The sequence below is a fragment of the Aphelocoma coerulescens genome, chromosome 1 (assembly GCF_041296385.1).
Source record: "Aphelocoma coerulescens isolate FSJ_1873_10779 chromosome 1, UR_Acoe_1.0, whole genome shotgun sequence".
NCBI lineage: Eukaryota > Metazoa > Chordata > Aves > Passeriformes > Corvidae > Aphelocoma > Aphelocoma coerulescens.
Genome location: NC_091013.1, coordinates 5,763,969 through 5,786,501, shown reverse-complemented (window position 1 = coordinate 5,786,501; position 22,533 = coordinate 5,763,969). Strand labels below are relative to the sequence as shown.

The 22,533-nt window shown below is 42.7% G+C and overlaps 1 protein-coding gene across 7 annotated transcripts in view; it reads right to left on the bottom strand.

Moving 5' to 3' along the window:
• Positions 1–521: 521 nt before the first annotated feature.
• AGPAT3 (1-acylglycerol-3-phosphate O-acyltransferase 3) overlaps positions 522–22,533 on the bottom strand; it is an 84,597-nt gene continuing 62,585 nt past the window's right edge. For all 7 annotated transcript variants that reach the window (XM_069022607.1, XM_069022684.1, XM_069022288.1 and 4 more), the window contains 8 exons: positions 16,249–16,475; positions 11,729–11,898; positions 11,385–11,546; positions 9,803–9,956; positions 9,282–9,384; positions 6,655–6,730; positions 4,313–4,511; positions 522–3,657 (listed from right to left, as the gene is read on the bottom strand). In XM_069022607.1, coding sequence (XP_068878708.1) covers positions 3,569–3,657; positions 4,313–4,511; positions 6,655–6,730; positions 9,282–9,384; positions 9,803–9,956; positions 11,385–11,546; positions 11,729–11,898; positions 16,249–16,426 — 1,131 coding nt within the window. In that variant the 5' untranslated portion in view covers positions 16,427–16,475 and the 3' untranslated portion in view covers positions 522–3,568. The remainder of the gene's footprint in view (positions 3,658–4,312; positions 4,512–6,654; positions 6,731–9,281; positions 9,385–9,802; positions 9,957–11,384; positions 11,547–11,728; positions 11,899–16,248; positions 16,476–22,533) is intronic.

Here is a 22,533-nt window from a genome sequence, read left to right as displayed (position 1 = left end):
GTCAGCAATTAGGTGTAGAGCCCTTCGAGATAAGTTAAAGCAGAACAAAGGAAGGTTGCCCATGCTCTTTGTGCTGGAGACAGATATTTTGCTCAGTGACGCAAAGTCAATTGCAAGAGCACGTTCAGCCCACAATGAGCGAGAGAGAACTGTAATCCTACCGAACCAAGGCCTCTGGATACCACATCCTTCTGCAGCATCAGCTCTTTGTGCCTTCCTAACTGAGAGATGCCACATGGCCAGCAGTCCCCGAGCTCTCTCAGCAGGTTCTCAGACATAGGTCAACGTGATGCTACTCTGGAACTGCAAATCCCACTTGGAAAGCAGTATCATTGCTGTTCACAACAATGACGAGTGCTGCCAAGGCCAAGAGCACACATCTATCATCTGTCCATGCCAGTCTGAGAACCATTCCTCTTCGGAGTCAATGCTGAACTCCATGGCAGTCAGCTTGCAAGTCCATACTGGAAAACTCTGTATTTACTCCAAACAACTAAGCAATAAATGAGAATTCTGAAAGGTGGAGGAAAAAAACACTCCCATAGCTGTAAGTTTATTAAACCTAGCACAGTTGAAAAGCAAAAGACAAAAAACATGATGTATTTTTTTTATTATTGCTCTTAAAGGGCTTGGTAGTCAAATATACAAGCTATGTTCTATTAAACCAGAAGAAAATAAGATATAAAATCTATGCTCACTTTTCCAAACCAATCCACCTGCTAATCTTCATTAGTGACATTAACTTCAGCTATTTCCAGTCATTTTAATTTATACATACTCTGTGTACGTGTGCGCGCGTGTGTATAAAAACCCCTATTTGAGGAGATAAAATTCAAAATGAAGATATTTGTGTTGGTTTTGTACTGTTTTGTGCACTGCTGTAGGTTTCAGTTTTTCAAGTGGTTACTGATATGTCTGTTTAGAAGAGCAAAATTTATGTATCCGATGATGTATTTATTATATTTTCAAAAAGAAAGCATGACCAATAAGTTATGATAAGAAAATATGAAATGTTGATTATTCTCCCCTTGATGTACAGCACTAATCCCATGATCCTGAATAGGGAGTTACATGCACTAAGAGGAGAAAAGGATCCTGTAAAGAGAAAGGCTATTAATTCCTTTCTCCTCTAAGCAGCTCCCCTCTTCTCAGCATTAAGAAGGGATTTATTTTGTGAAATTCTTGTCATGCCCATTAATATACTGCTAAAAATGTAAGTATAAAACAGTCAATGGTCAGCCTGCTTTGCAAGCCTCTTCTGCTAAGCCAGTACAATTTATACATACTCAGTATCATCTTCAGGAAGCAAGTATACAGCATTTGTAACACCTTTCTAGGAAGCAAGAATTATACCCATTACTGAATTACTTAAGAAAAACAAATAAAGAAAAAGAAAGAAACCCCCACTGTTCTCAGTCCTCCGGTTAAAAACAGGGAAAAGCCAGAGTTAACTTTATCAGCATTTGGATGTCTGACTGTATTTGAAGACAAAGTGCAAAAACATCCAGCAAGGAAAACAGAGTTATGGCTAGGCTCTGCTCTCCTCAGTTCCCAAAGCATATTCCAAATTCCACTAACATTTGCAACAGTTTTGCACCCCCTCTCTTAGGGAAGATTTATTGAGGGGACAAAGATGACACACTAACGTTGGGGGTCTGGGTACAGGACTCAGCGAGGTGGAGTCTAACAGGAGACAGACAGAACGCAGGTCATCCTTCAAATGCTCTTGTTGAAAAGACCACAAATAAAAATCAAGTGCATGACACAACAAGTGATTAATGACCCCAAGTAAAATATTTTTCTAAGTTACAAAATTGCTCTTCCAGTGTTTGAAAACAGAAAAACCTGTAGGAGAAGAGGTTACATTCCAACAGTTAAGAGTAAATATGGAAAGAAGGTAAATTATTACTCTCTTATCTTGGTTACTGGAGCAAAGATGAAAACAACAACCAGTGCTTTGATAAAATCTGCTCTTTACAAAAGTGAGATAAATATTCTAGTGGCAGCTGGGTTACAGATACAGACCCTGAGGTCAGCTTCTGCCCTCTGCTGTAGATCTGCAACTCATTTCACCCACTTCTGAGAGCAGCCAAATGCAGATTGTGACCTTCAGACTTGAACATACAGGTATAGTTACCATCTGTTTGCAAATAATTCTCCAGCTATGCATAAAGCAGCAACCTACAGAAATCTCTGAATGTGCGTTTGTAAAAAAAAAGATAAGGAAAGAAAGAATGAAAAAGAAAGGAAAGGAAGGAAAGAAACAGGTACAGACATGATTCTGAACTCTTAATTTTCAGTGAAAGACCAAAATGTCAACAAGCAAAACTAAAGATACTTAAAATCCCTGAAGAGACCTTACTCGTTCTAATGCTTAACAGCACAGCTCACCTTGCAAAAAACTTCTCATGAACATCTAAAGCATGACCCAAGTCGAAAGAGCAGCACACCCTATCCTGACACACACAGGGTAAGGTCCTGGCCCCATCTGAATCAATGCTGAAACTCTCATTAGAAGTTCAAGAGATGCCAGCATTCAAAATCTGACTGCTACAGACCTCTCCTTTTCACATTTTTTTGCAAAAGAAGACATTTTGAAAACTATTGTGCTGATTTCTTGTGCTGTCTCCCAGTTTACTGAGAGAGGTTGGCTGAACTGGACTTTGGTAATGAGAGATGCAAACAGAAATAAAAGGAGAATTGAAAAAATATCCTTCTTTGCACAACTCTAAATCCCACGGTCAACCACTAATTCAAAAAAACTCAAACAAACCAAAACAGATGCAAAATTATCATGTGTTTGATGTGAAACAGGGCAAACTCAAGACTGAAGTAGTATTTTGAAATTAAACAGCCTTGAGCAGTTAGCAGGAGATAGGATGAGAATTTTATACTATTGGATCTGTTCTATGGGATGTGCTGATGGATATATGCTGCTTCCAAACTCCACTATCTGTTCTCCTGCATTACAGAAGTCTTAAGATGTTGCCTGAAAATAAAATGTGTCAGTGTAACATACAAACAGGATTTCATCTGTAGCCATGACAACACAGCTGAAAAGATTCTAACCCAATGAACACCTGTCAATTAATTTAAGGAGGGTGTTTTGTCCTGGCTCATTAGTAAGAGAAGTTGGAAATCAAAAAATGTTACGTTGGCTTTAGCAAGAGGAAACATTCAATGGCTCCTGTTTTAAAAGTGAGTGTAGTGGTCTTGACAGAAACCAGTGTTTTCAGTCATCTGAAGATACATGTGGCCATGGCCAATGCCCTCTTTTCTCCCCCACCCCAAGTCCCCCAACACAGCAAGAAAAATTAGTTTCTTTTTCCACCCCACCCCAGATTTTCTCCCACTGCTTGACTACAGTAATCCTTGAACAGGCAGAAGGTTGGTGCATTCTCTTCAGCCGATGCCTCCAACTTCTTCATTCTTGGCTCAAGTTTTATTCATTAATATTAGTCATCAGTTATTAAGAAAAAGATAGTTTCTAAGTGTTTGTTGTTGTTTTTTTAACTGAAGTTAATCGGATACCATAGTCTGGTTATATGTGCTGAACTGCAGCTGTCAGTTATTCCTTTTTCTTGAATTCCTGGTTGCCATAGCTGGAGCCTTTTTCTATTTCAGTTACTCCTATCAGTCTACGAACTCCAAAGGAAGCTTTAAAATATAACAGAGAAATGAGAGGCACATTAAAACCAATCCAAGCATCTAGGAAGTTACATGTAAACACACAAGCAGAACCCACATGAGTTAAGCCAATCCCCAAGTCAGTAGTGACCAACAGTGCACTGTATGAAGCTGCACATGGATCACAGGTCAAATAACACTCAAAGAGGGGGACAATCCAGATTTAAAAATATAATTACTGCTTCTGTTGGTTAACAGCACATGTGGCATGAACACTGAAGCATATGCCCTCCCCCTGCTTCCCTCTTTATTGTTAGGGTTTTTTTGTTGGTGGGGGGATTTGGTGGTATTTATGTATTTTTTGTTTCTGGTGGTGGTTTTGTTTAGGTTTTTTTAATTCACAGACAAGGTGTCCAGTAGAAGTATTTTTTCCTTCAGGCACCATAATAATGGGCTACAAGACTCACCTGCTACTATTACAGATTTTGCTTAAGATATATGAAGGCAAATTTGCCTGGATTAAAGCTTTTGAAACAATAAAAATGCTGTACAATAGAGAGACTACCGAGTGAGCTCCAAGTATTTTCCTGCAAGCCCCATTCTCACTAATTAATACACAGAACTTATTTGAGGTAAAGAATCTTGTTACATGTCACACTGGGCTTAGCATCTTTGCTTTTATTACCTGCTCCAACAAGTCCCAGGAATGCAAGGATAAGGAGAGGTGATCCACTTGCAAAAACTCCAAAGCCAAATGTGAAGAGGGGAGAGAGGAGAACTGTGGCCCAAAAAAGAAAGTTTAGGAGGGTCCATGGTCTCCTAGGAGGTTTAAACTGCTTGCCAGGAAATATACCTTCCTGATTATACATCTCTTGCAAAGCATCCTGAGGGAAAGAGAAAAGAAAACAGATTCATAATGTTTGCACCAAGCAGCCCAAGATCAGTCAGCTCCAGCACAACATCAAGGACAGTATCTGTGGTACAAACTCATCAACAGTGCATGGCATCCAATTCCATCTGCTGTCATTTATTTGGGCATTTCTGCTGACCACCCAAGTGACCCTTAAGCCATCTGAAGGCAATTTTGGCACCATCACAAAATGAAACCATATTGTCCCCTCCATTACCAAATACCTTCATCTTGTCTGTTAATTGCTTAGGAATCTAGGGCAACTTCAGGCCAGAGATCAGTTCAGACACTACCCTCTTAGCTGGGTGCTTTTCCTTCTCATTTTTACTTCCAGAAAGGTCAGCATGATTCAGCAAAGGACAGCAGAAAAATGCTGTGTGTAGAGCCAGAAGGGGAGAGCAATGCACAAGCTGAAGAGCAGAGACAGCACCACACCAGCCCTAATCCCAGCACTCCAACTGAGCTGCTGCATCCCGAGCTGAGCCTGCAGAGTTGCAATCCTGGAACACATCACCCAAAGGAACAAGGTGCCCACCACCTTCCCTCAGTCTGTAAGATTTTTTTTTAAGGTTTCCAAGCCATTACCAAGGATGGCTCAAGTCTGGCTGTTTCTCATTTTTCTTTGTCTTGTTTTGCTTTAATTTCCCTTACAAACAGCTGAGAAGTGCGAGGCATTCCTTGCCAGTAACAGCCTTTTGAGGACACATCCTCTGTGCAGGAAGAGGATTCCAGTTACAGAGTCATTCGAATAAATGGAATGAGAGGATTCCAGTTAAAAAGTATTGCTAACATTTTAAGATCAATATGTATAATACCCATGTCTATAAGCAATACCTCCCTGGCAACATCTCAGCAAAGTTGAACAGAGGTACAGCTAACAGCAGGAGGGATGAAGGGAAATGGTGTCACATTGCACCAGGTGAGGTTTAGGTTGGATATTGGAAAAAAAGAACTTTCATGTAAAAAGGTTGTAAAGCAGTAAGACAAGCTGTCCAGGGAACTGGTGGAGTCATCATCCCTGGGAGTTTTCAAAAAAACACATGGATTTGGCACTTGAGGACATGGTTTAGTGGTGAACATGGTGGTGGTGCTGAGTTTACAGTTGGACTCGATGTTCTCAGAAGTCTTTTTCAACCTCAAAGACTCTGGTTCTATAGACCTGCTGAGAGGAGCTGGGGGGAGAAGATGAGGAGCTGCTGCTCTTTGTAAGATAACCTCTCTCCTTAACTGAATCAGAGTTCAGGTATTCAAACAAATTAGGTTGAAACAAATAAAAGGAAACTCAGAACAATTTGCTGCCTACCTAGAGACTGAGCATAAGCCTGGCAATGCTGCAGCACAGGTCATCCCAGCTGGGGAAAGCCCAGGATACTTAAACTTTCTGTGCTCTGCTGTCTTCCCACAAAGATAAGTAACACAGAAATCAAGGTACACTTTTCAAGTTCAATAATCCACCAATTAGAGCTGGCCAATATTAATTACAGTTCTCTCCTACTTCCACAGAAGTGTTAAATCTGTGGTCAAGAAAATAACCATGTAAGCTTACAAAAAGAAATGACATAAGGAAAAGCTCTGAGCCATCTGAAGACACTCTGGGCAAGTGCTCTATCAGTCCCTGGCAGCAGATCCCACAGACTGTCTGTCCCACGTCATACACCACTGCAGAAGTATTACCAGGAGGCAGAAGGAAAGTGACAGTGGAAGAAAAATGAAAGCAAAGAACAATTGCAGCTGAAAGCCAGGACCGGCTGTCCCTGACAGACAGTTATCACTCTTCTCGAGTGCCTAAAAACACCCACAGGGAAAACAGAGCTTTTAAATGCATGACAGAGATCCAAGCACTGAAAAATGTAAAAGGACAGTGGATTGCTATTAGTCTTCCACAGCTAAGGAATATCTCTGAATTCCATTGTGCTTCCCGGCAATTTGGGACTTCACTACTCAGCCCTCTGCTGCCAAGGGGCTCCTCTGTCCTGCTCCTTCCAGCATTTTGAGGCACGGCTGTGTAATTACACAAATATCCTCTCCATCCAGTGCAAGAGTGTGTATTACTCACTGCCTTAATACACTCCCCTGTGCAAGTCCCAAAAGACAGAAAAGAAAGCAAAGCAATTTACCTTTTCCTGGTAAAGCTTATGAAGCCAGTTTGCAGCTTCCTTTTCATCTTGAGGGATATCTTCCAGAGGAAATCTCCTAGTTTAGTAGAGAGATTAAAAAATGGAAAGAAAAAAAAAAAAAAAAAGAATTAAAGGAAAATCCAAGTATTTGGTTTTATCCTTCTGCTAGGGAAGATCTTCCACTCACTAAAGGGCATAAATCATAGGCAATCCTGTCACCGATGGCAGAGGTCTTAAACACAGAGAACTGGGACTTAAGAATCTGAGATTTTAGGTTGAGAATTGGGCACTGTTTAAGACAAAAGAAACTGTACAAGCTCCAGGCAGTTTCAGAGCACATCACTAAATTAACCATCTCCCATTCAAACACTGTTACTCCTTCACCACATCCACCACTGGCTGATTCCCAGTGAGCTCAGACTGAGGCACTCAGAGCTGAGAAAAGACAAGCAAGTGGAAAACCCAAGGACAATTGTTTGTTACATTTTGTTAGTGAAAACCCCATATTGGAAGTAATGGGAGAGGCAACTAAAAATTCACTTCAAACCATCTCTAAGGAAAACATCTTCTGCAGTGACTGCACTTGTCCCTCTTTGCCTCTGCAGCCTCACTGAGGCACACAATTCTGGGGGTGTGTGACAACTATGCCCAGTGCCAGCCCTCACCTGACCTCACTGAGAACAGGTGCCCTGTAAGAGCCTCTTTATAGTGGTGAAGAGCCAACCATTTCCCTGCATTCTTTAATTTTTTGAGACCCTTCCAACCCAAACCACTCTATGATTCTATGAATATGTTCTTACGCTTTTCAAATGACTTTTTCCATCCCATAAACAAACTGAACGCCAGATCTGGCAGATTTACTTACATGAGCACTAACAAGAGAAACTGCTCAATAAAAGCTCAGTGAAATTGCTGAAAGCTCTCTGGTGAAATTGCCATGGTGTTGCTGTCACCACTAGAGGGGACTCACAGCAATAACATTTGGTGATTTCCTGATTATTTCCTCTGGGGGCAGTCGAGATAAGGACTGGATCCACTGCAGAGCTAAGCTGCTTACCTCTGCACAGGTAACTATGTCTGCACGTATCAAGAACAAGAGCTTATGTGCTTCCCTTCTCTGAGCTACAATAAGTCTGTTGGCACAATACAGACGTGCTCCATTTTCAGCAAAATAAATCTGTAAAAATAGTTTCCTTACTCTCATAGCTTCTTCCCCAAAGCAGAGAAAACATGTAGAAAAGCACCTTGAGAATATTCATTCTGTCCACAAACATATTTTAAATCAAAATTATCTAAGCACAGCCATTTGTAGGGTACAATTAGTAATTTTACCTGCCAACATCATCCTCAACAGAGTTTTACAAACCCAAACCTCTTCTAACACTATTGAAAACTAAATTTCTCTTCTTTTCTCCCACTACCCCTCCAAGAAATAAAATTGCACCTCTGTCAGCAAACCGTAGGATATTTAACTGAAGGCTGCCACTGTTCAATGTATAATAATAACTATACAGATGTGCATCCATGCATGTGCACCCCAGATCCAGCTGGATATCCTACATGCATCTGCCATCACTGTGGAACTGCCTGACCAGCTGTTTTGCTGGCTGGCAAATTGTCTCCCTTTCCTCATCAGGAATGTGTTTGGCAAGTGTAAATAGTGAAAATGAAACCCCTTGCAAATGAGCAACCCCATTTCTCTGTGGACAGCACCACAGTCGCCTCTTCAGCTGAGAGACTAAAATGTTGTGGATGTTGCAGCATCTGAGAGCAGAACTGAACAACTGCCCTCCCTATGCACATTAAGGCTGCATTCTGCACCTCGAAATTGGTGCTGCTGCACCTCAGCACAGTGGGTAATTACTGTGATTCCCTACAAAGGCTGTAGGGAATCACAAAGCCTGGAGGCTCTGCCAAGACACCCTGCTTCGATTAGATGGGACAATGAACAGAGCCAGTGCCATTGATCTGCAACACACAGACCCAAGGCCAGAAGGGAAAGGTGTGGGGGGAAGGAGGAAGGCTTTTTTTTTTGTTTTTAACTTTTAAAAACCAAGCATCAACCTCATCACCAGGATACAGCAATGTTTTCCACAGTGTGGGTGAAGCCCGCAGAGAAGCAGAAGCAAACTGTCCAAAGAACTGTGGAAAGAACAATCAGGTCATCTCTCAGGTTCAAACATAAAAGGGAAAAGAAGAAATTCAACAGATTGGTTGTTTTTATGATCATAAGGAAGCCTTTGAAGCAGAAGGCAGCAAGGAGAAAGCAAGAAAGAGAAGGGGTGTGTGTTTGTGCATGCATATGTGTATGTGCTCCATGGGGTTAGGTGTTAGCAGCTACTCTTTGAGGAAGAGGAACAGTGAGGAATGTAAGCAACGTCCCACCTCCTTCATAGGATGTCTGAATTTCAGCATTATTTGGTTTTTAATCTGCTGATCAAACCATGTGAGTGAGGGAGAGAAACCGGCATGTAAAGGAGTTTTACACTCTCTACTACAAGGGACCACTGAAGCTGAAGGACAAGGAAAAGTGGACTACAAGAAGGGAAATTACCCTCTAAAATCTAATACACTTCAATGTGACAAAGTATGCATCTTAGGGCTCACCTCCATCAGTATATGCTCACCTTACACACATATCTGCTTCATATTTCTTTCCGTAAAGAATTCCTAATAAAGACGGGTTCTTGTTTCCTCTGAAATTTAGTGTTACATCATACACTGCTGAAACTGTTGGAAAAAAAAAACCAAAAAAACCAAAACAGGGCTGTTACAGAAACAATTCTAGCAAGCATCTTCTGGCATCCTTGCCTGAGACAGCAACAGAGCCTTGTGCATTAATGATGTCACAGAGTCCTTCACTATTTTGTGTTTACACATCACATTTATCTGCACCAGCCCCCTGACATTCCCAGCTCTGTAAAACACCAGAGGACTTGATGAACTAAGCAACATAAAAAGGTTTTTAGTATTTTTAAAGACTGGTATCTGACAGTTCTGTGGCAATTTACAAGTTACCAGCTGACAGCCTGGATCCCCATTACTGCCAGCTCACTAATTGTAATGGACAACGGAGTAGACTACACTGGGCTACACAGAGTGTGCAATTAAATAACACATTACAAGTGCTGCAAAGCTTGGCAGTTACCTGTTCCCCTGAGACACTGGACAGCAGTGGTGAAACCTTTGGTTCTGGGCAACAGGTGGTATTTCAGTTTAGGCAACCCCTTGGATTCAGCTACTTCCATACTGATGCGGTGCTTGGTCTCTGTGAAACGAGTTCCTTCACAGTACAGGAGAAACTGTGCAAGACAAAAGCAAAAAAAACCCAAGGATATCTTGAGATATCAAAAGAAATCCAGCAGAATACTGAAAATTTGTCCAAGATGAACGTACATGTGCACACACTTCAGTTGTCTTATCTCTTCACCAAGTATCCACCAACTCAACTCATTTACTATTACCTTTACATTTAACAGCACTCGTACCAAATTTAAGGTGACAAAAAGACAGCCCTAATTGTGGCCTTTAGAATGCACAGAAATTAGGAAATTGAGTCGCTCAAGTAAATGTTAATCATTATTTCAATTATCAAGCAGGAAGTCTTGATTTAAATAATCAATGCTAACTACATTTTGCACTTACATTTTCTAATTGTTTTCCCTAGAGCCTAGTCCTTGGTTCTCAGTTGTAGAATCATTAAAATGTACAGATTTGAAGCTCAAGTTCAGTCTTGAGATTTTCTAATTGGTAGGGTTTTTTCTGTTTTTTTCTTTTTTCCTCCCATACTAATCAGGAAAGTATCTTCAATATAATTCATATCCATATATTCAAGTAATTAAGTAGCTTAAAATATATTCTCCAGATTCTTACTTTTTTTATCTTTGTAATGGTAGAAAATTATAATCCATTCATGATATTCTAGTTAAGGCTTAATGTTTCACTATTCATTTTAACAAGCTGTACTGGATAATACTGAAAACTCACTTAAAATGCATAAAAAGCCTCTTTATGTTTCATAAGCCAAATAATTGTACATTACATATGCTGCTGTAAAAGCAAAACTGAGAATGTATCAAAACCTTTGCATTCAAAGCTCTAAGAAGGTTAATGGGTTGATTACAGCACCGTGCTGTTGCAGTGAAGTCTAACAGCATTGCACACAATGAAACAGAGATGTTTTACCCTTGATTTTAAATAATGTCAAAATAAAAAGTATAACTGCAGAAGCAGGTATAAGCTTGCCATATGTTCTCACAGAGACTTTTTGGGAAACCTGTAATTTCACGTATCAACGAACACACTAACAGGAACTTTCTATCAAAATCTATGGTCTGTGCAGTCTAATTCCCTCACTTCTCCAAAAAAGCTTTTTGTTTATGCATCTTTTCAGCCTACCTCAGAAAATGTTACACAGATGTAGTAATCAAATGTAGGCTTTTTTTTAATAGGTAAAAATAAGTTCGGATAAAATCGTTAGTATCACACACACCTGATTTATATATTACTCTCAAGCTTCTGATCTGTTTCCCAAAGGACTTCCCTTACCAACAGGCAAACAGCAGTTTTCTACCAGCATATGCCAAAAGACCTCCTGAAACAGAGTATGGCTCTTCCCTGACAACACTTGGAAGTGAGCACACCTTCTCCTGACAGACCAGGCTACAGCCACCAGTCTGCCACCGTTTCACTTCTCGCAGCCAACACCAGAGGAGGGACTCAACACTTACCCACATATATTCAGGATAATCAGACAAACGTTTCAATCCCTCAATAACTGTATCTCTGTCCTCTTCCCATTTCCTTTTGCAGAAAACAATCTCAAGGAAGTACCACGTCCAGCCGATTAGGGGCACATAGAGCAGCTCTCTCTTAGCAAGAACTTTGGAACTCTTGGAGAAAAAAACAAAAGCGACAATCCAAAAATGGCATTTGCTGATTTGTGCAACGAGGTCAAACACACTAGGATGATGGAGGTGTATCTGGGAACTTAAATGCAAGGGAACTGTTTATACATGGTTTTAAACCATGTATATCACCGTGCAGAGGAAGGGAAAGCTCACAGCCCACGTACCCCCAGCACTCCAAAACGCTCTGTCATCGTCCAGCCGCACAGGAAGTCGATCTCAAAATTGTGGTTCAGGATGATGATAACGTGTTCCTTCCCAAAGGTTTTCACCGTGGCCTCATCTGAGAACAGGGTGCACTCTGTGCCTGACCACCATTCCAGCAGCATTACCAACTCTAGCAAATGTGATGAAGGTGGAAAGAGGAGTTAGGGGTGCCCCTTACAGAAAGCATTTAGTGTTTCATCCTCAGCCCCATTCAGTGCTCTGTCTCTCCCAACTCCCAACACTGTCACCTTCTCAAACCCACCCAGCAGAGATGAAACAAAAGCTTGGAAGGGAACAGACCAAACCACATTACCATCCCTAAGGAGTATTCAAGGCACCAGACATATGCATTATGGATAATTTAGCAGGTTTTTAACAGCAACAAGTTTGGGCATTGCATTACAAATGCGAAATTTCATGATCACTGGAAAAAAAGCCTGAAGACTTTTGTGCCTGGAAACAGACAGTGGAGCCGTTGATTGCTCCACTAAATGAGTACAGTTCCTCCCAGGTGGAATACAAATTATGCATAGATGCAGCCTAATGTTTTTACTCCACATGAAACAAGCCTTATGGAGGTAAACAGACCAATAAAGGTCTTTTAAAGGGATGCAGTGACATAGATCTTCTGTGAAAGCTTTTAATATTACAACACAGGGCTCTAATTGTTCTGCATTATGATCATCAACCCAGAGTTTAAAACAGCAGAGAATTGAGCTAATTTATTAAAATACCTGGGCAAAGACAGGAATGGTAAATTGTGTCTTTCTTTCACTGCAAAAGAATGAGTCCTTTTCCCTCCACTTACTCTAACTTTAAAATATCACAGCAACTCTTATTCCACCCTGAATATTTGTTACCCATTCTTATTTTCCACCTCCCCTTTTTTCATCATAAAACCCCCTTCCACTTAAATTCAGCACGCACTGACTGTAGTTGCTATGGTTAGCTTATTTCCCTCATTTCAGTACATCGAGGCAGATGGAAGGCATTGCTTGCATCATGGGACAACTATAAAAAGTATGAGAATAGTACATCCTCCCAGCAGGAAGATTTGCTTCCCTGCAAAGTGTAGTCGTTGGTATTTTCTCTTTTCAATGAGACATGGATGAAATAAAAATCTGGTTGCACAAATATGGCAGTTAAAAAGAGTCCAACCCTTCCCACATTACTACACCTGCAGGGTTCCCGTTCTGTTCCCTCTGTCAGGCTCTGCCAGGAGGTTTTCCAGCTTCCTAATGGGAGATCCTGGTTTTGCCAAACAGGGCAGCACCTTCCTGCACAAGGGTTTCTGATCGGTGGGATCAGACAAGGTCACCTATCCATACAGCTAAACAAGAGTTTAGGATCCAGTCTTGCACCACACCAGAGAGAAGGTAAACACAGTATCTAGGGGAATAATGGGGAAAACCAGTCCTGGTCTGCTGAAGATAGAGCACTTAGCTAGCACTGGTTTTTTTCACTCATGACCACTTGCTCACCCACCAGGTTATTCCCTTGTATCACTTTCTGCACTTGCTCATTTGGAGGCACAACAAAGTTATGCACATTGCTGACCAACAGAGCTTAATCCCAGTCAACTGGAAATATGGCAGAGGAAGGACAGAATTGTCCTGTTCCTTTACACCAAGTACAGGTTCCTATCATTGCTTCCCAGCTTTGCATGCTTTGTGATCACTTACCTTCCTTTCTCTGGTTATCTTGGCTCAGTAAAAGGAGAAAGAGGACAGCAAGAATGTCCTCAGAGCACCTTCCAAGCAGGTGGCCAGGAGAATGGAGCAGTGGTACCAAACACAGAGTGGTACTCTGGTAATTTTCCCTTTCCATTGCTGACTATGTACCAAGGAGGAACATCTCCAGTACCTGCTACAACTGCTGCATTTTCTTAGAAAAATTATAATCAACTGGGTGTGTTTCTTCTTCAAAAAAAAAAAAAATCTGCAGAGGCCAGTGTGGATGACTTTCTGCAGAACATTTCTTTCACCTTTCTCCCTGTAACAGTGGAGAATTTGCCAGAGTCCATACTGAGAGAGGAGGGTTGACAAGCCAAAGGATTAACACGAGGAAACAGATTGTCCTTTACAAGTGTGCTGACAAATGATGTAATTATAACCAGGAGTGGGCTCGTTTCCTTTTTTCGGTGTGTGGGTTACAGCTGCTTTGCATGGCACTGATCCTGCCAATGCTACAGCAAGAACATTCTTCTGAATGAAGGAATGGGAACACTTGCACTGCCCAGGATATTTCCTGTAGGGAATAACCAACACCTGGCTTCAACCACCCCCTGTGGCTGGGGTTCCCACACTCCAAAGCAGGTGCATTTACAGCCTCATAAACCCCCCAGGAACAAAGCAAACAAGGGGCACAGCACATCCCTCAGCTGAAAGTACCAATATTTGAGAGGCTATTTTTGCAGCCGGACTAACCCAAACATGCTGCACTCTCCAAGGGGGTGATTCATCTGAAAGGAGCTGACGTGGGAGAGCTGGAAGCGCAGACTACCTGTCACAAATTTACGGGTCTGTGTTGGGGCCAGAGCCCAACACACTTTCTTCCCCAAATGTCTGTCAGGAACACTGGGTAGAGTCTCTCTCCCTCCCCTTTGGAAGCTGGGCTTTTGTGTTTGAGAGGAGATACAGTAAGAATAGAGCCTGGTTTTCAGGACAGAGCCAGGAACACGATTACCTGTGTATCCATCCCTGCACACTGATCCTTTGCCAGCTGGGCAGAGCAGCTTCTCTTACAGACCCTCAGCCTAAAACCACAAACAGCTTGGAGTAGGCGAGCAAAATGCAGCATCCAGAGCAGAACACCAATCTACAGGTTCCTTGCCAAAAGGCTTCTCCATACTGAGATATATTTCATTATGAATGACAACACTGGGGCTGCTGCATTTACACAGCTTACCTAAATTACTATAAATAAATCACAATTGAAGTGCATATTCTGTCAGCTCTTCCATTATAGGGCATCAGCTCTCTGCAATCCCATGTAACATTTACAATAATTTTCATAGTTTAATTTCCCAATGTGTTAATTTATAACAGGCTATACACTAGGGGTTATCCTAGGTACAACCCAATTATCTACCCAGCTTCTCCAGATCTCTTTGAACAATGGTGTGGTATTTCCAGTGTTTAGAAGATAACAGCATTTAAAATGTTAGCATTTAAACAGTGCTAACTAGGGGCTGAGCCTAAAGCCTTACAGGAGCAAGCAGCTCATATCCTCAGAAAAGCCAAACTATTAATGCAACAGTAGTTTTTAGCATGAGATCAGATTCTAGATTGTTAAATGCATAAAGAAATTCTTACAAGTAAATTAAAAACAAGAACTCCTATATATCCCCACTCTCATCCAACCAAACTAATTTTGGAATTTCTACTAAGTTCTTCTACTACAATACCTTTTTTCCTGACAACTTGCCTGCTACTCTATTTCATTTCCTTTCTCCCGTGCTTCTCAGTAGGCAGGAGAAAAAGCACAGTAAAGGCAGGGACAACAAGCTTAAGAAGAGACCAAACCAGACACCTCAGAGGGTTTTTGTTGGTGGTACTTCACATCGATGATTTACAAAATGTGGGTGCCTGTCAGTGGACAGCTGAACTGTAATTTCAGTGCTCATTTTGGTGACTCATTTAGCCAAAGTGGGAGTTGGATGCTGAGCTGAGCACTAAGGTAAGTGGCTGTGCATACTGGGAAGGGATGGAGAATGGAAACCGATTAGATGATTCACTGCTGAAACAGGAGGTGACATTTGGGCTAAGGAGGTTTCCAAACACTCAAAAACATTCTCAGAAATCCAGCCCCCCATTAAGGTCTGTGAGGAGAAAAAGAAGGCATCCACAGGGATGAAGTTGTGCAAAGGTCTGAAAGAGGAGAACAAAGAAGCTGCACTCAGTGCACAGCTGGCCCATGGGCAGAAGAAGAAAACACTGACAAATTGCTCCCAAGAGGAGACCCTGGCCTCAGAGATGGGCACTGCAGGGTGTAAGGGGACTCTGAAGTTTGTCACACAGTTCAGCTGCAGAGACATCTACAGGAGATACTTTCAGACCAACCTCTCCCTCTGCAGCCCACACAATCAACTTGGGCCCCTACAGGGTGAATATTGCTCATATGCTCAGCAGCTGAGCCAGTCTCAGAACTGTCCCTTAGCATAGGTGCTGATACTGGATGAAGATGGCACTGAGACAGAATTAACAACTCCCCTCAGTCCAGATAAGGCTGGAGGTGCAGAGGAGCTTTACTCCTCACTTTTTTGAATGCCAGAGTGACAACATACATCAGATCCTTGACTTCTGTATGATTTCCCAGTATTCCAGAAAAAACAGAGGCTATTTTGACCTGCTCTGAAAGAATCTACATCCAACTTACCATTTCTCCCGTCTCTGTGTGCAAATATTTTTTTTATTTTTTTTTAGTTAACAAAAGCAAAACCAAGGAAAACCCCTCCCCAGCCTCATCCCAGCATACTCACGGCTCCAAAGGGAATAGGCAAGGCGACAGTTTACTCGGCGATAAAGCTGCTTGTTGATGGGCCAGAGGACCAGCGTGCATAGTTGAATGAAGTTAATGATCAGTCCACTCACAACAAAGACGAACCCAATGAGGAGGTGAACTATGAACTGGGTCTTCAGGAAGGCAATGAAGCCCATGATAACCACTCAGAAGCGTGTGCAAGGGCCGTCACTCAGAATAACTGTCCTGAAAGAGGAAGAACAACAACAAAGAGTCAAATGGAGAGTGGATTTACAAGCTGTGAGGAAAGACAAAGCAAAAACCTTGAAACAGTCCAGGCTCATTCATCAAGAGGAACCCAACCAATAAGCACTCTGCTCTCCAAGCCTGCCTCATGCAGGTCTTCACACAATAAACTGGTGATGGTGCAAATCCCTGCCCAAAATAGGAAGGAATCATTATTTACAATTTACAGCCCACCAGGAAGATTATTGTTTGCTGAGGAGACTAATCTCACACCTCTCTTCAAACAAATACCGCATAATTGGGAGTTAATGCTGGGAGGAACACAAAGCCCTGCACTCACAGCGAGCAGTGGAGCCCTGATGGGCCAACAGGGGCTGTACCTTCAGGGGTGCTGTCCTGTGCAACAGGAGCCTCACCCTGGAAAGAGCAGGGCTGGTCACACACAGCATCAGTCTGCAAACAGTGAGGCATGGAAATGGAAATCAGGTACTCCCACATTCAAAAACCCATGCTGGAGCAGGTTTAATAACTTCTCACTTTGTCAAGCCACAGTTCCATGATCAAGTATACCAGTTAACATGGAGAAAAATGTAAAGTAATAAAAAAGCCTTAGGCTGTGTAGCAGTACAAACTTGATCTGGAAAGGGCATTGGTGTAGAATCTTGATTCCACCAAATTAGCCAGAGCACTTAACTCTGAGCACGTGCCATATTTATACCAGGTGCAGAAAGACTGGCACCGTCTGAACCAGCAGAATGCCACAGGAGCTTAGACAAGCCTGACCCACTACAACTCCTGTCAGCACAAAGTTAACCCAGCAAACCGTATTTACCAAGCCACCAAACTGAGTTTATTGCAAAACCCACATTATCCAGCACTGGCCTGTTTGACCTGTTGGGTACTCAAAGCCCTGCAAGGCCAGCCAGGCTGTCAAACCACAGCCTCGAGGTCACACCCAGAAACTAAAAGCTTGACCCTATTTTCTGCCACAGCCACAGCCTGCTGATGGTTTTTATGCCCAGCTTTTACAAGTGTGGCAAATGACCAGATTAAGCAGCAAATGGTAACAAATACTTTTGACAAGTCACGTGTCCCAAGGTGATGTGGAGCCACTGTCCGAAAATAAAGTCCCTGCCAGCTGTGAGGAATCAAACCATTTTCACTCACCACCTGCTTACAGTGTGCTGCTATTTATAAAACTCTACAGCAATTTTATTGTGAAAGCTTGTTTTCTATCCTCTCTTCTACCAATCAGGTACTGCTTTTCAAGGCACGGAGCGTCTAGTTTTTGCACAATTAACATCCATTTGCATCATTAGTAACCTACCCACTTCAAAGCACGTTAGAGAGGCAAAAAAAAAAGAGCCTGGTTGAACACAGCCAGTATTGCGCCTACCACAGAAAGCAAAGCAAGATGAATAGTGTTGGAGCTTATGATAAATAATCTAAATTCTCTCAGTGTTTTCCTGTAAGGATGAAAGAAACATTTCTTCCATCAATGAATTACTTTAAGAACAGCTGTTGGGAAGCAGAGACTTCTGTTTGAAAAGGAACAAGTGGAGCTGTCCTTCCTCTTCCCTCCCCAAAAGGCTCCAGTTGTCTCACACAGCCAGAACACCACACCAGTGTTCACACATTGCCATGTGGGAGGCAGCTGTGGCATCCAGTGACTCCCTAGCACTGGGCTTGTTTGTCTTTTCCACTGGCATGCTCTAATAAACACTACCAAGCATTAAACAACCAAGTTCTTCAAGACCAGAGTCATTCTCTTCATCTGGTGTATTTCAAAAGCCAGTTCAAACAAACAAGGAAAGAACAATTGCCTCCACTCCCCCAAGCTATTTCTTGAGTTCTTGCTTGCCCTCTGCACAGCCACGTGCAAGCAGCTTTGCTGATGACTGTGTCTAGTGTCAAACCATTCAAAGGCTGGACTTGAGGATCTTGGAAGCTTTTCCATCATGATTCTGTCTGTCACAGTTGTCACACCAGCACTTACAGCCTTTCGATGCACAGCTTGGCCCCTTTCAGACAGGGGCACAAAGGACATGCAAATGCCACAAGCAGAAACAGGAATATCAGGTATTATCTATCCTGAAATAAAATGGTTTGGCTCCACTTCCACAGCCTCTTGGCTTTGAGGATGTCCATGGCACTCTGGTATTTCTCCCTTACGTTAAGGACACTGCTGTTTTACAGACCCCAAAGGACACTACACTGCAGCATGATGGTTTCTCCAGCTTTGTTGCACATGGCAAACAAGATTTATCACTCTTGCACCGGCATCCAGCCCCACATGCTGGGCACCATAGAATCACTAAGGTTGGAAAAGCCTCCCACAGTCCAGTCACTTCTTGAACACCTCCAGGAATGGTAACTCCACCATTTCCCCAGGCAGTTTCAATGCTTAACAAAGAAATTCCTCCCGATGTCCAATCTGAGCCTCCCTGGCACAGCTTGAGACCACTTCCTCTCATCCTGTTGCTGTTATCTGATTCTTCCAGTTTCACTGCTGGATACAGAACATTCCAGTCTCTGTTTTGACAATTCCTCACTTAATTGTATTTGACGTTTAAGATAATAAGAAGTTAACCTTAATCCAGGAATTCTTTAGTTTTCTGCACTCCTGCCCATGTACGACTGCCAGGCAAAGCAAGGACAGGGCATCAGGCAAAAAAAGGTGATCAGCAGCTGTTCTGTTCTATCCCATGGTCAGGGTGGGGAAAGGATAGGGAAATCACTATTTGCTGAAACAAGGAAAAGCACCACTTCTGCATTTGACATATGTGTTAAGATCAGCTTAGTGAAGTATCCAAGAAGTAAACATCTGCCCTAGTCTACGACAGCAAGTCTCAGCACTATTAAATTTTTCTTTTTTTTAAAGTCTACCCATATCATCTGCATTTTTAAAGACCTGCTGGCAAGCTCATATTTTTGCCCTTGTTTTTCTAAAACACTTTGTAACTTCACAGCACTGACCTTTCACCACAAAACCTTCACTTCCTCCTATACAGCCACACTGAGAACTGTGGGGAATTTTAGTATTCCCTCTGTTTTCACATCCTCACCAAGGGCCTGCTTTTCACAGCCACGTTGCCAGACAGCACCAGGGTAAAACCCAGCTCAAACCAAAGAGGACTTTCACTGCCTTTTACAACCTCACCTTTCAGGGCTGTTGGACTTCTGTAGTCAGACACCTCTCCCCACAGTGTTGAACACAGGATCATAGAATGCTCTGGGTTGGAAGAAACCTTCAGTATCACCTACTTCCAACCTCCACACCACAGCCAGGGACACCTCCCACTAGACCAGGTTGCTCAGAGCCCCATCCAGCCTGGTTTTGATCTTTTATCTGCTCTGATGAAAAAGTTCTTAAATTTTTTGCATCCTTCAGGGCTCCCTCCCTTATTTCTATGCCTCTCAAGAAAAGGGCAAGGAGACAAATGTCTTGGTGTGGTGGGCTGACCCTGGCTGGAGGACTGGTGCCTACCAAGGCCACTCTATCACTCCCCTCCTCACCTGGACAGGGAAGAGAAAACATAACAAAAGGCTTGTGGGTGAGGTGAGGGTAAGCACAGGACAGGGAGAGGCCACTCACCAATCACCATCTTGGGCAGAACACTCTCGATGTGGGGAAATCAGCTCAATTTATTACTAATCAAAGCAGACCAAGGGAAAGAGAAATAAAACCGAATTTTAAAACACCTTCCCCCCTAACCCCTCCCTTTTTTCTTGGGCTCAACTTCCTGATTTTCAGTATTTCCTCCTGCCCAGCAGTGCAGAGGGACAGGGAACAGGGCTGTGGTCAGTCCATCACTCATCTCTGCTCCTTCTTCCTCAGAGAGAACTTCTCACACCCTTCCCTGCTGCCACAGGGAGTCCCTCCCACAGGAGACAGTCCTCCATGAACTTCTCCAAAGTGAGTTTTTCACCAGTTGCTCCAGCCTGGTTCCCTTCCATGGGGTGAAATCCTTCAGGAACATGCTGCTCCAGAGTGGGTCCCTTGCAGGGTCCTGCCAGCAAACCTGCTCCAGCCTGGGCTTCCCAGAGGGTCACAGCCTTCTTCAGGCTCTCATGTGGGCTCCTCCAGAGGCTGCAGATGGATCTCTGCATCCCCATGGACCTCCATGGGCTGCAGGAGCACAGCTGCCTCGCCAGGGTCTGTAGGGGAATCTCTGCTCCAGTGCCAGGAGCACCTCCTCCCCCTTCTTCTACACCAACCTTGGAGTCCCCAGGGCTTCTCCCACATATTCTCACTCCTCTCTCTGGCTACAATTGCTGCTGTGCAGTTCTTTCCCACCTTCCTTCTTCAGTGCATTATCCCAGAGGTGCTACCACCATCTCTGATGGGCTCAGCCTTGGCCAGTGGATCTGCCCTGGACTTGGGGACAGAGTTGTGTCATGAGGCCTCACACTCACATGGATTCTCTGGTTTCCAAAAGGTAACTATGTGCCTCTCAGTAGAAGTCAGAATACAACCCTTCTCCTTTACCCAGCTTTCTACATTCATGGAAGTCCTAATGATTAAACTTCCTGGAGACTTCTACCTCTCCCAAATGTGACTGGAATGTGCCACCAAGTTCAAAGGCCATTAGAAGGTAGAATGACAGAAGTGTGATTGCATCAGCCCCATTTCATTAAGAAATCAGGTTTAAAAACCCCCAAATGCACAAGCACATTGCAGCATTTCATGAAACATAGCTATTTATGACCTCAACATTAAAAATTAAGCCACTAATCATTCTATAATACAGTATATTCAGTTTGAACTCCAGATTTTAATTAATTTATTGCTGTCACGTGTGTGCAATCCTTCTGAAGTTCATGATGTTTGCATGAATATGAGCATGAAGTTAGAAACTGGTCCACTGATCCTAATATTCCAACCCAGTCAGAATTAATGAGCTTGACAACAACAAAAACTGTGGCAGGCAGTACTTACCTCTCTAGACCTTTGCCTTCAGTTTTTCTGAACGTGCTTTTGCTATCTCTACTGTGCCATATTCACCTCCACTTATGAAACTAATTACAGACATCTTTTGCCTTGAACATCTTGCCCCCACCCTGAAACCTGGTATTTTACCTACTTTTGCTATTTGAGAAATGAGTGAAACTTTTAGATCACTGAATTTTACCTTTCACCACCACATTCTAAAATACTGTATTTTTCAGAGGAAGCTTTTTAAGCCTCCTTGATGTCCACATAAACTTGGCAAACTCTGTCTGTGAAGAAGGGTTAATGATGTTGCAAGTCAGAAGCAGTACATAAAATGCATTTTGCTGCCCATCAAGAGTTTCCTGATAATTTTTCAGAATTTTACAAACTCTGCTCATCAAAAATACACAAGGAAAATAAAACCTTTTTTATTCAAAAGTGAGATCAACCTGTTTCATGAGCTGCTTCATGAGTGTGGGGACAGATAAAAGCAGCAGAAACCAGGAGCTGAAGAAAATGGCTCTTTTCTCAGTGTACTTTCTACCCTCCAATCCTCTCTGATGACCCAACTCAGGCTACTTCTCTTTCAAAAGCATGAAAATCACTAGCCTAAGTCTCTGTTCCCTCACCTCTCCTTCTGAGATCAGAAACCCCAAGAATACTAAGCAGCTACCCAAGAGTCAAGGCAGAGGTATGAAGGAAAGCTTCCAATAGCCCTGCCTGTACTTCTTTGGCAGATAAATAAAAGTACAGCTCCCAGTCTTGTTATTTTATCATCCTTCAGAAATACCACATTGCCACAGGGGTAGCAGGTTACTCTCCTGGACATTTCTGGGCCATACCACACAAAAATATGTTGATCACCTTATGACCAATGCTTAGAAGTAATCAGTTACTGCCAAGAAATAATTTTCCCTTGCAGAATGCACGTTCTTCTAGCTGAAAGACAGAAGTGCAGTGGCTATCCAGCTTTTAAAAGCAAAATGATATATTCATAGCAAACAACCCTGACAACAGGAAAATGTTCAGGAAGACAGCAGGTCATTGGTGACTCCCACTCCTGCACTGTACCACATCTCTTTCTGGGATGAGGAATTTGGGAGCCTGTCCCCCATCATGCAGAAG